Source organism: Mesoplodon bidens, assembly GCF_964165515.1.
Source record: "Mesoplodon bidens genome assembly, chromosome: 11".
Classification (NCBI taxonomy): Eukaryota; Metazoa; Chordata; class Mammalia; order Artiodactyla; family Ziphiidae; genus Mesoplodon; species Mesoplodon bidens.
The window spans coordinates 48,402,135-48,413,177 of record NC_138167.1 but is presented as its reverse complement, the minus strand read 5'-3'; the positions used below and the strand labels follow the sequence as shown (position 1 = coordinate 48,413,177).

The 11,043-nt window shown below is 48.6% G+C and overlaps 1 protein-coding gene across 2 annotated transcripts; it reads left to right on the top strand.

Annotated features, from left to right (window-relative positions):
• The first annotated feature begins 3,829 nt into the window (after window positions 1-3,829).
• On the top strand, window positions 3,830-9,189 carry TMEM106C (transmembrane protein 106C). 2 transcript variants are annotated; one of them, XM_081249255.1, is made up of 8 exons: window positions 3,830-3,961; window positions 4,436-4,650; window positions 5,588-5,651; window positions 6,147-6,306; window positions 6,397-6,537; window positions 6,977-7,026; window positions 7,503-7,556; window positions 8,440-9,189. In XM_081249255.1, exons 2-8 carry the CDS (start codon window positions 4,464-4,466, stop codon window positions 8,534-8,536), a joined length of 753 nt encoding a protein of 250 aa, XP_081105381.1. In that variant the 5' UTR covers window positions 3,830-3,961; window positions 4,436-4,463; the 3' UTR covers window positions 8,537-9,189. The 2 variants fall into 2 exon arrangements, with proteins under 2 accessions (XP_081105381.1, XP_081105382.1); XM_081249256.1 differs by having other exon boundaries at window positions 4,387-4,650.
• The last annotated feature ends 1,854 nt before the right edge of the window (window positions 9,190-11,043 follow it).

Below are 11,043 nucleotides of genomic sequence, written 5' to 3'. Positions count from 1 at the left end.
ATACCTTCCATGCAGCCAGCACTCAGAATACTTTATTGGCTCTTCCAGGGTGCACCCCTGAGCCAGGTGAGCATGAGCCCCACAGTCAGCCTCCTCTACGCCCCTCAGGAAAGGAGCTGAGGAAGACCTTGGTCTGGAGGACCACCATGGTTGATTGCAGCTTTGGTAAAGGGCTAAGACCTTCAATGGCTTGAGATGGATTGTCAGTTCCTTGCACACACAAGCCCCTGCATCCCAAGGGGTCTCTCCATCAAGGTGACCTCTCTGGGCAGAGCTCCTGCCTTCAACTGCTATGGGCCCAGGACACAGTGCAAACCCCCAACCTAGACCGCTTCTGTGTATAAGCACCCTCTGTGCCACTTCTCTTCCTAGAACAGGCCTGTAAACTTTCTTTCTGTAGCCAATCTTCCTAGGAAATAGCACAGTAAAGTAAAAAGAGACAGCACTTGGGAGCAGAAAACCCATGATCCAGCTCTGACCTTACCACTATAGCTGGGGCAATCAGCTTCCCCGATTGTGTCTCAGTGTAAAATGGCAATAACAGCTGCTTCACATAGATGGAAGCACAAGTGGCAAAATGCTCCATTGCTAGAAGAGGCTCTTAAATGCAAGGGACCATCTTCTTCCCCTTCTCCCTCTGGACCTGGAACTTTGGAGGGTGGGATCGATTTCTCTCTTTATCTGAGCAACACATGCACCAGAGCTTTGAACGCTGAGATCTCTGATGTGAGTTAGGATAAACACAGAATCCCTTAAATAAAAAGGGTTGTGTGCCCCTGAAATCTGCCTGTGGCCATGGTGGCTGCAGCAATGGGCTACGACCTGGCTCTGCCCCTCACTGCCCACACTCTAACTAGTCCCCTGATCTCTTTGGAAAGTATACTGAACAAGGAAATAGAGGATTTGGTTCTGGTCTGGATATTTTCACTAACTGGGTGTCATTTAACCTCAAGCAAGTTTTCTCCACTGTGGACTTAATAAAGGGGGCAGAATGAAGACCATGAAGAACACTTCCAACTCTAAGCCCTCGGTTTCCCCATGTGCAGGGCCTTTCAGGACCATGGCCCCTCAGTACCTTGACTCCCCTCAGCCTGTGGGGCCTGGGGTACATAACGCATGTGGAGAAATCGAGGAGGCTGGGAGGGCAGGGATCCCCAGTTTGTCCCACTCCACCCCGGCCCCCACCCAGCAGAGAGCCCCCCGTGAGCTCACGTCTGCAGTAAACTCACTGCTCATAACTGGGATGCTGAGACAACCTTGGAAGCCAGGCACAAGTGAGAAGTGATGGGTGTCTCCTCGGAATGTGCTGCCCAATTAAAACGGCCTCCTGGATGGCCATGGCGGATGCTGGAACTACTCCCCCAGGCAGTGAGGGCCAGCTTCCAGGTGGAGTCGGTCTGCAAGTGTTTATTGAGGGCCTACTATGCCTCAGGCTTCAAGCTGGGTGCTGGGGGAAACAGGAGGAGCCACACTGGAGGGTACAGTCTATTTGTCCCAGACAGTGGACAGACAGAAAGCCTCAAGGGTTCTGCTGGTTACACCCCCAGACCCCCTTTACAGCCCCCAGCAACATGAGCCCCGCTTTTCCTCACCATAGGCCCAAGCCCTTAGCCTGTTTCCCTTCCTTTATGAAGCATCCACAGCCCTCAATCTTCCCCTGGCCTGCTCTTCCTCTTAAGCTGGTATGAATCAGGCTGCTGCCTGCTCACCTTCCCTGTTCCTGGGACAGCCTGGACCACCCTCTGCAGTGTCCATTCATAGTGTGGACATTAGGCTCACTGCCTCTTGCCCTTGGCAGGGTTCCAGCAGAGGCCACAAAGTGAGGCAATCCCCATGTGACTCAAGGATGGGCTCATTCCCCAGATTCCCCAGGTGAATTCCCTGTGAGAAGTGGGCCTTCAGACAAGAAAGCCGAACTTGGAAGACAGGCCTCAGACAGGCAAGAGGCCCCCCTCTCTCTAAAGGCATGTGCCCTAAGGGCAGATGTTAGAAGAGGAGAGAAACCTAAGTGTGGCCCACGTGGTGTTTGGGTAAAGCAGTCAGACTGCCTGTGTTAAAGTCCAGGCTTCCCCCTTAGCTAGCTCTGTGTCTGTATCTTTTAGGATTGCATCCCACTATGAGAAAGGCACACACACACACACACACAAAACACAATTTGTCAGGGTAGGTTGGTTATTTTTCTCATGCGATGAGAAGTCAGAAGAAAGGTAGTCCAGCGCCTGAGTGTGGCTCCAAATGTCATCAGGCACCCAGGCTCTTTTAATCCCTCTACCCAGCCTTCCTTAACATGCACTTCTTGCCTCATGGGCACAAGGTGGCTGCCCCATCTCCAACATCAAGTCTAAATTCCAAACAGGAAGAGGAAGATCAAAGCACAGGTTGAGTCTCCATCACGTTTAAGGAGCTTTCCTGGAAGTCCCACACACCTCATTGGCTCAAACTGTGTCATATGGTAAGTAGGCAGGGAAATGTATTTTTCATTGAGCAAATCACTGCCTCCAACAAAATCAGATCTGTATAAACAAGAAATATAAACTGGTATAGAGCTTGCAAGGAGAGAGGTGAAGATCGATTACAAGAAGGGGAAGGTATGGGCCGTAGGTGGAAAAAGAGGAGCAATGGTTTCTTGTTGCTTCTGCCAAATATTCTTTTCTTGACCAAACTTTAGTCAGGTTCCTGAACCTTCTCCTAGGCCCATCTGTGCACTTATTGTATAATCCAGTTTTTGCATGAACCCTGCTAAGTCAGCTTAACAAGAACCCCTCTCAAAATCTGATCACCTTCCATATCTGATTGGATTCCTCATCCTCCATCATCCCCCAGGTATGTCTGATCACCATGGTGTGTCTTCAGCAATAATCCTGTTAGGTCAGTTTAGCCAGAATTCCCATTACCGCTGATGTTTTCTCTTAGTAATTTTCCATCCACTGACCGGCACCCTGTTCCTTGACTCCAAATTCCCAGTTACCCTGCTGATTCAGACTTGAACCCAATCTCTCTCCCCCACTGGAAGACCCCATTGGTGCAGCTGTCCCTCCATACCTGTCACCATTGCCCACCTTGAACAAAGTCTGCCTTACTGTCTCCAACCAGTGTCATTCAATATTTTTTTCTTTACCATTTCTTATTCTAAAGACTCAGTGGGCTGACTGGGACCAGCAGTTGCGCAGGTGGCTAGACAACAGCAGGGGCATCAGCCTTCCTCACAGGAGAAGGAGGAGAGAGAAGTGGAGATGGCAGAGACCTCGAAGGTCGCCAGCCTCCCTCCACGTTGCAGGACAGGCCCCCCATTCACCCAGTTCAGAATCTCTCCTCTCCCCAGCATCGTCTTTATAACTTCACCTGCTTAGTCTTCCCTCGCTTGCTTCCTTCTGCTGCAAGCGAAGCTCAACCAGGCAGTCACTACAAAGAAACCAGCCCTTTAAAAAGTGTCCTCTAACCCCTTATGTGCATGCCTTGTGTGTGTGTGTCTAGGGCTGGGGAAGGGGACGCCCTAAAGCAGGATGAGGGCAGGTTCTGTGTCTGATGCAATTTTTACCCTCGGCGTCTACACAACCCCTGTGCTCAAAGAATAGCTGAGAATGGCTTTGGCTGCCGGCTCTTTCCGCCTTCCTCTTCCTCTGGAAACTTGAGCCTTTCCCAGCGTTTCTGGGGGACTCAATCATCTCCACTGGACCAGCCTCTAGCCCCGAGTGGACCAGCCTCTAGCCCCGAGAAGCGCTGCTCCAACCCGAACCCCACCCCTCCCAGCTCTCTGCTGCCCTCTCCCGGCGCCGTCAGCAGGGTCGCGAAGAGCGCATGCGCGCGCTCAGGCGGCGTCCCCGGGCCAGCTTGCCGTTCTGCGCGTGCGCATCGAGTGCGGGCAGTTCCGAAGACCGAAGAGGCAGGTAAACCCGCTGAAGCGGGCAGGTGGCTGGCGGTCCGGCCCGTGAAGGAGCTTCCGGGAGCTCGTGCCCTGCAGGTTTGGAGCCTTCGGCATTTGCTCCCTCCTGGGCGACTCTGGTGGGCTCGGAGCGCGCTTTTTGCCAAGGGGCGTGACCTGAGCCCGCCTCCCGGGTCTGGGAGTGGAGGGGGATGGGGAATCTTTGAGGCCTGTTATTAATTTGGTGCCTGTTGATTGTTGGGGAGGTTTTCTCGAGGAGGGCACAGAGTTTGCAAATAGCGGACAGGAAGGGGTGAGGCTGGACCACATGGGAGCCGGGGTGACCCGAGCCGTGGGGCTGTGAGGAGCTGGCGCCCTGTTTCTCCGGCTGTGTGTGTCAGGAGTCGGAGGGGGGTTAGGGAGCACTGCTACAAAATGAGGAGCCTGCTAGAAATTGTGCAGGTGTTTGGGATCACACTCAGGACGGCAATTTGGTCATTTTTGTGTTCTCACTTTTCTCACAGAAAGATGCACGGCCACCAACACGCACTCACTTGCCTCTTTGCGTCCTAGGACATGACACAAGTGGCACATCCTGGCCATGGGGTCCCAGCAGTCCGCTTATGCTCACCTCCCTTCTTGCAAGCGGAAGAAGGCAGATGACAGGGAGGATTTGCTGGCTGAACGGGAGCAGGAAGAAGCCATTGCTCAGTTCCCATATGTGGAGTTCACAGGGCGAGATAGCATCACCTGTCTCACGTGCCAGGGGACAGGCTACATTCCAACAGGTGAGAGTCTTTGGTGATCATGGGAAGGATGATTCCCCAAGGAGAATTCCAAGATACCCAGAGGGCTTCTCCGGTCTCCCAGGCAGAACTTTTCTCCTAGGCGGCAGTACCACAGTCATAGGCCATGCCCTGTGCAGGAGCCAGCTGAGCTGACTTGATAAACTTGGGCAGGTTCCACAAGTTCTCTAGGCTTCCCAGTATTTGAAAGCCTTGCTTTTCTTCACTTCCACTCTTTTGTTCGTTGTTTCCTTGGCTTGGAACATTTGGCTTGCTCTAGATTGTGGGATTTGTTGACAGGCACATTTCTTTATTGCTCTCACTCATAAGGCCTGGCATGGCTTTGTGGGGGAGGAGCAGACACCATCTTGGAAGCTTCTGTTCAAGGAAGCAGGTAGTGAATCATTAACAACCTAAGATCTGAAAAATAAATCAAGTGGAGGGAGAAAAACATGCACAGGAGTGGAGCCTGTATTGGGTACAGAATCATCTATCACTAAGTTGGCTCTCAAAAAGTCTTAACAATGTAGATGGAGGGTCACAGAGGTTTAGAGCTGGTAAGAACCTTAGAAACCATTTACTCCAAAGCCTTCATGTTACAGATGAGGACACAGTGGCCTAGAGAGGTAATGACTTCCCCAAGGCTATGCAGCAGCTGAAAGCCACGCAGCAGCTCAAGGCCATGCAGTAAAGCCAGAACAAGATCCTAGATTTCTCCACTTCCACGTCACTGCCCTGGGAGCACTGATAGATGTTTTGTAATTTGTAGCGCTCTCTACATATTTACTTGTTTCTTGTTCATTAGACCCCAAAAATAAAACTGGTATCTTAGAAACGTCTAATTCCAGACAAGTATATTTGTGACAGGCTACTGTGTATGTGATGGAAAGTACTGCAACACATGGGGTTTATTTGACCAAAATTGTTGTTTCTTTTCTAGAGCAAGTAAATGAGTTGGTGGCTTTGATCCCACACAGTGATCAGAGACTGCGTCCTCAGAGAACGTGAGTCACCTGCGTCTCTCCTGTTAACGCCTACGGTTGTCCCTAGTCCCTTTTTCTGTGTATGAATGCCAGTTAACTTCTTGAAAACGTTATCTGTTCCTGTAAGTTCCCCACTTCCTTTAATACTGTTTGCTCAAGCAAGGTGTCTCTGCCCCCATCACAGTCTGGGGAAGGGAACTTGAAGCCAGAAATGTTTTGAGGACAGGGTCAAATGAAGGAACTTGAATCAGAAGGAACTGGAGAAGAGGGTGTCCTGGGAGGTGAAGAGATGTTTCTGTCTACACAGTTCCTCTCTTCAGCTTCTCTTCCCAGACTGCAGACAGCATTCAGATGGGTTTGTGAACCTGCTCCACTTATTCTTTCCTGGTTTGTGATTCCTTGCTCTCTTCACTTTCTTGTCCCTCCCCGCCTCATTCCTGGTTTTGCATTTAATCTTGACTGATTGGACCTTGATATCTGACTGCCTGGGTTGGTCATGTGCTTTGTCGTTTGCAGTCAGCAGTATGTCCTCCTGTCTGTCCTGCTCTGTCTCCTGGCATCTGGTTTGGTGGTTTTCTTCCTGTTTCCACATTCGGTCCTCGTGGATGATGACGGCATCAAAGTGGTGAAAGTCACGTTTAATGAGCAGGACTCCCTTGTAATCCTCGCCATCACGGTAAGATTAGGGCCTCCCTTCCTGGGTTGTGCACCTGTGAGTCTTGACCCCAGGACACTTACACGTGTTTCCTGTCTTGCCCTGATGCAGGCCACCCTGAAAATCAGGAACTCCAACTTCTACTCTGTGGCGGTGACCAGCCTGTCCAGCCAGGTTCAGTACATGAACACCGTGGTTGGGTCATATGTGACAACTAACATCTCCCTCATTCCACCTCGGAGCGAGCATCTGGTATGCCATCCTTTTAGGATCCTGGCCCCGTGGCCCTGAGAGAAGAGCAGGCGCTGTGGAATGCCGTCACCTCATTACTTTCCTCTTCCTCTCCTCATTTCCACTTGTAGCAACTGGTTGAGGAAGACCTGATGAGCTCTGTAATTATGAAAAATTAGGGGAAAAAATCAGCTAGCATTTAAGTGTTACAGGAACAAAAGAGTTTGTCAGAGAAAGCAATTTGCCAGCAATCGAGAAGAGGCCATGTGGTCCATTGGCCTCTCAACAGGGAAGAGGTTGGAAGATTTGTTAGAGGCTCATCATCTGGATCAGGGGCAGTCTTGGGGAAATATTTTGTATGTGATAGAAGAACGCTCTCAGGTCCTTGGGCTGCTGATAACAGTACTGTTCCTTGTCAAGCCTCCTTAGCCACAGACTGACGCTGGTGTCTTATTTTCAGGTGAATTTTACCGTGAAGGCTGAGATGGGAGGACCATTTTCCTATGTGTAGTAAGGACAATTTTCTCTGCATGTGTGCTTTTTACTGGATGAAAGGGATTCAGAGTTGAGCTCAATTGTTCGGGGCCGGTCCTGCCTTAAGTTTCAGCCTTGGGCCTGTGGGTTCCCTAGTTTTGGCCATCTTGAGGTTTATTTGGAGGATGTGGTATTTGATATGTGACTGAAGTGCTCAGATTTCTAAAAGAGAACATTAGGCCACTAGAAGCATTTCCAAGCTGCAGCATTTTGTGATGGGTATGAACAAACAAAAAGATGGTGATGTGGGAGGATGGAAGGACACTTGTGGGGACTTGGAACTAGTGAGCCAGGGCAGCACTTAGGCCAGAAGGGAGGGTGTGGGGCAGGGGAGGTACCCAGACGGGGCTGACTGCTCCTCAGTTTGACAGTGTAACTCAGCACTCCTGCTGATTCGTCTTTTTTTAAAAACAAAAACAAAAACAACCATTTCTCTATTTGCTGTTTGGCAGCTTCTTCTGCACGTTACGCGATATCCTGGTGCACAGCATAGTGGTCTTCATGCGGTACGTTGCTCGTTTCCCTGTGTCCAGGGCCTTTGTGTTTGAGCCTAGACCATCAGGCCACGTGAGCTGGCCACCTTTGCTCAGGAGAGCCTGTGGGACCCACAAACCAAAGGGGGGATGCCCAGTACCTTACAGGCACAGACACTGCACAGAGCCTTGCTGTCGTTTAGATACAGTGTCCAAATCCCTGTCACAAATCACCAGGGTCACAGTGACCGGTTAGTTGTAGAATTTTCTCCATGAAATGGGGTCGAGTTGTGTGATCCCTTTAGAATCCTGATGGAACTAGTAAAGAAAAGAAAAGCTTTCTCAAGGCATAAGCCCTGGACATCTGGCCAGACTTACTCTGTAGCCACACACATTACCACATTGTCATGGACTGGTAGGGTAATTTCTAGAACCATGACTGTTAAATTTGCAAGTGACAAGGTTCTGCTGCAGACATTTGAAATAGCAGGGTTAGAGCAGGGTTTCTTAGCCTTGGCACTATTGACGTTTGGGGCCAGACAGTTGTTTGTTGCGAGGGGCTGTTCTGTGCATTGTAGGACGTTTTACAGCCTGGCCTCTACCCACTAGATGCCAGTAACACCACCTCCTCCCCCACTCAGTTGTAACAACCCCAAATGTTCAGACGTTGCCAGAAGTCCCCTGTGGGTTAAAATCATCCCTGGTTCAGAACCACATATTTAGACGGTCAGCTCAGGGCACAGTGTCTCTGGGGATGTGGAAAGATCCTTTGACTTCCTGGTTGTGTAACCATGAAGATACGTTATCTAGGACCTGTGGATATTATTGCCTGAGCTTGCAAGAAGTTACTTGGGCAATCTTTCTTACTTGTTTCATCTCAGAAACAATTAATTCTCATTGGTTTTCCTTTCCCTAGAACTTCAGTGAAGATTTCCTACATTGGCCACATGACCCAGAGCTCCTTGGAGACACATCACTATGTGGATTGTGGAGCAAATTCCACAGCTGTTTAGAAACTGCTCTTGGTTCTTCCATGGCAGCACCTGTCAGAAGAGACACAGCATCTGTTCCCGGGGCCTGAGCCCTGTACCTACCCCAGGCGGTAGAATCAGAGGAGAAATTGGTTCTCTCAGTCCCCAGCAGACATCCTCCTGCCACTAGGGAGGAAAACTCCTCTCTGTAGCGCCATTTACTTTTCTCAGAACCAGCAGGATCACTGCCTAGTGCCTAGCCTATGCCCAGCAAATAGTAGGCACTCAAAGAAGGTTTGAAGAGTTTAACTGAGATCCTTTCAGCTGTGCTTGGGCCATTATCAGTTAAAATCATACCATGGTTCTAGGGTATCAGACGATAGAGTGATCCGGAAATAAGACGGTTGGTGCAGTTGCAGAACCATTTTCGGGGCCTCATCACAGGAGAGGCAGCAGGGAGGGAGCATTTGAATACATTAAAGAAGAAAGCACAGACCATTCAATATTTGAAATTTATTCATCTGCTTCCAAATGCCTAGGAACTTGATTAAAGAAAAAAAAAATAACTTTTTTTTTCCTGTAGAAAGTTAAAACTGTTTTTACCAAGAGTCTGTGGGGTCTGATTTACCCTTCATCCATTGGCTGGAACATGGCTTGGAGAATTTGGTAGAAAAGTAAACCCTGCTTTTGATTCATCTGTGTCTCCTCTGATTGCCTGGATGTCTCAGTAGGCACCTCTGGGGGACCGTAGAATAGTTGCTTGTGAAATGTATCAGCACACCATGGGAAGGGAAGAGAAGAAACCCTGCTTGTAGTGTCCTCATGAGCTCCTATCACAGTCCGTCTCCCTCTGATGGTGACAGGTTGGTCTATCGCTGTTCTAGAGCAGAGCACTTAGTGCCCCCTGGAGGTTGGACGAGGTAGAGCAGTGATGCCTGAGGATTGGGAAGCTGCTTCCCTGAGGAGGAATAACTTGCTAATTAAGAGGACCTGGTTTGAAGCTGAAAGTTTCTTGAACTGTCTCCACCCTCTCCACCACCCAAAGAGCAGGCTCCAGCCCCACGACGGCAGGGCATCTAGGGGGGAGCTTGAGTAGTCAGTTTCAGAACTCCGCTGAGGTGGGCTCCAGCTCCTTCTCCAGCGCTCGTGCCTCGGGAAACCCTAACAGCAACAGGTGGTGGCACGGGGTCTATTTTCTTTTTTGTCCTCATTCACATAGCCTGATTTTCAATATTAATGATCTTTGCACTCTGAATCTTCAGGCTAAGGCTAAATTTCATGGCTGTTTGGCTTTGGCTGATGCTAACCATGCTTGAGTAACCCAAGAGCTGAGGGTTGAAAGCCGAGTTTCCCTGTTAACCTGGATCCTTTAACGGTCTGTTATGTACACGATGGTGATGACTGTTCTGTGTGTAAATGATGGAATACAACTTGTATGGAAGCAGATGTGCACCATTTTTGTGGACATGCCCTAAACACGTGAAGATGTACACATTGCTACATTTTTTTTATTTTCCCATTTTCCAAACAGCCTCTAGCATATTTTTCATGTGATTTTGACAAAGTTACTCCTATTGGTACTTCAGTTTTGAATAATTTTTTGTGGCCATGTGCCTCAGTAGCATTTCTTGCTTCTCAATGTTATCTTTATATTTTAGAACTTTCAAGTTGTTTACTCATTTTTTTTAAATTGGGGTATAGTTGTTTTACAGTGTTGTGTTAGTTTCTACTGTACAGTGGAGTTCTCTGTGCTATACAGCAGGTTCTTATTATCTGTTTTATACATATTAGTGTATGTATATGAATCCCAATCTCCCAGTTCATCCCCCCACCCCACCCCCCTGCCTTTGCCCCCTGGTATCCATACATTTGTTCTCTACATCTGTGTTTCTGTTTCTGCCTTGCAAACTGGTTCATCTGTACCATTTTTCTAGATTCCACATATATGCGTTAGTATATGGTATTTGTTTTTCTCTTTCTGACTTACTTCACTCTCTATGACAGTCTCTAGGTCCATCCACATCTCTTCAAATGACCCAATTTCGTTCCTTTTTATGGCTGAGTAATATTCCATTGTATATATATACCACATCTTCTTTATCCATTCATCTGTCGATGGTAATTTAGGTTGCTTCCATGACCTGGCTATTGTAAATAGTGCTCAAATGAACTTAGGGTGCATGTGGCATTTGTCTTTTTGAATTATGGTTTACTCTGGGTATGTGCCCAGTAGTGGGATTGCTGGGTCATATGGTAGTTCTATTTTTAGTTTTCTGAGGAACCTCCATACTGTTCTCCATAGTGGCTGTATCAGTTTACCTTCCCACCAACAGTGCAAGAGGGTTCCCTTTTCTCCACATCCTCTCTAGCATTTATTGTTTGTAGATTTTCTGATGATGCCCATTCTAACCGGTGTGAGGTGACATCTCATTGTAGTTTTGATATGCGTTCCTCTAATAATTAGTGATGTTGAGCAGCTTTTCATGTGCCTTTTCTTCGGAGAAACGTCTATTTAGGTCTTCTGCCCATTTTTTGATTGGGTTGTTTGT

What these genes read in the sequence shown, in the direction of transcription:
- TMEM106C (XM_081249255.1), top strand. Translation starts at nt 4,464, where the DNA reads ATGGGGTCCCAGCAGTCCGCTTATGCTCACCTCCCTTCTTGCAAGCGG. An exon ending in TTGTAATCCTCGCCATCACG is followed by an intron (nt 6,307 to 6,396) that starts GTAAGATTAGGG and finishes GCCCTGATGCAG; the next exon opens with GCCACCCTGAAAATCAGGAA. An exon ending in AGCATAGTGGTCTTCATGCG is followed by an intron (nt 7,557 to 8,439) that starts GTACGTTGCTCG and finishes TCCTTTCCCTAG; the next exon opens with AACTTCAGTGAAGATTTCCT.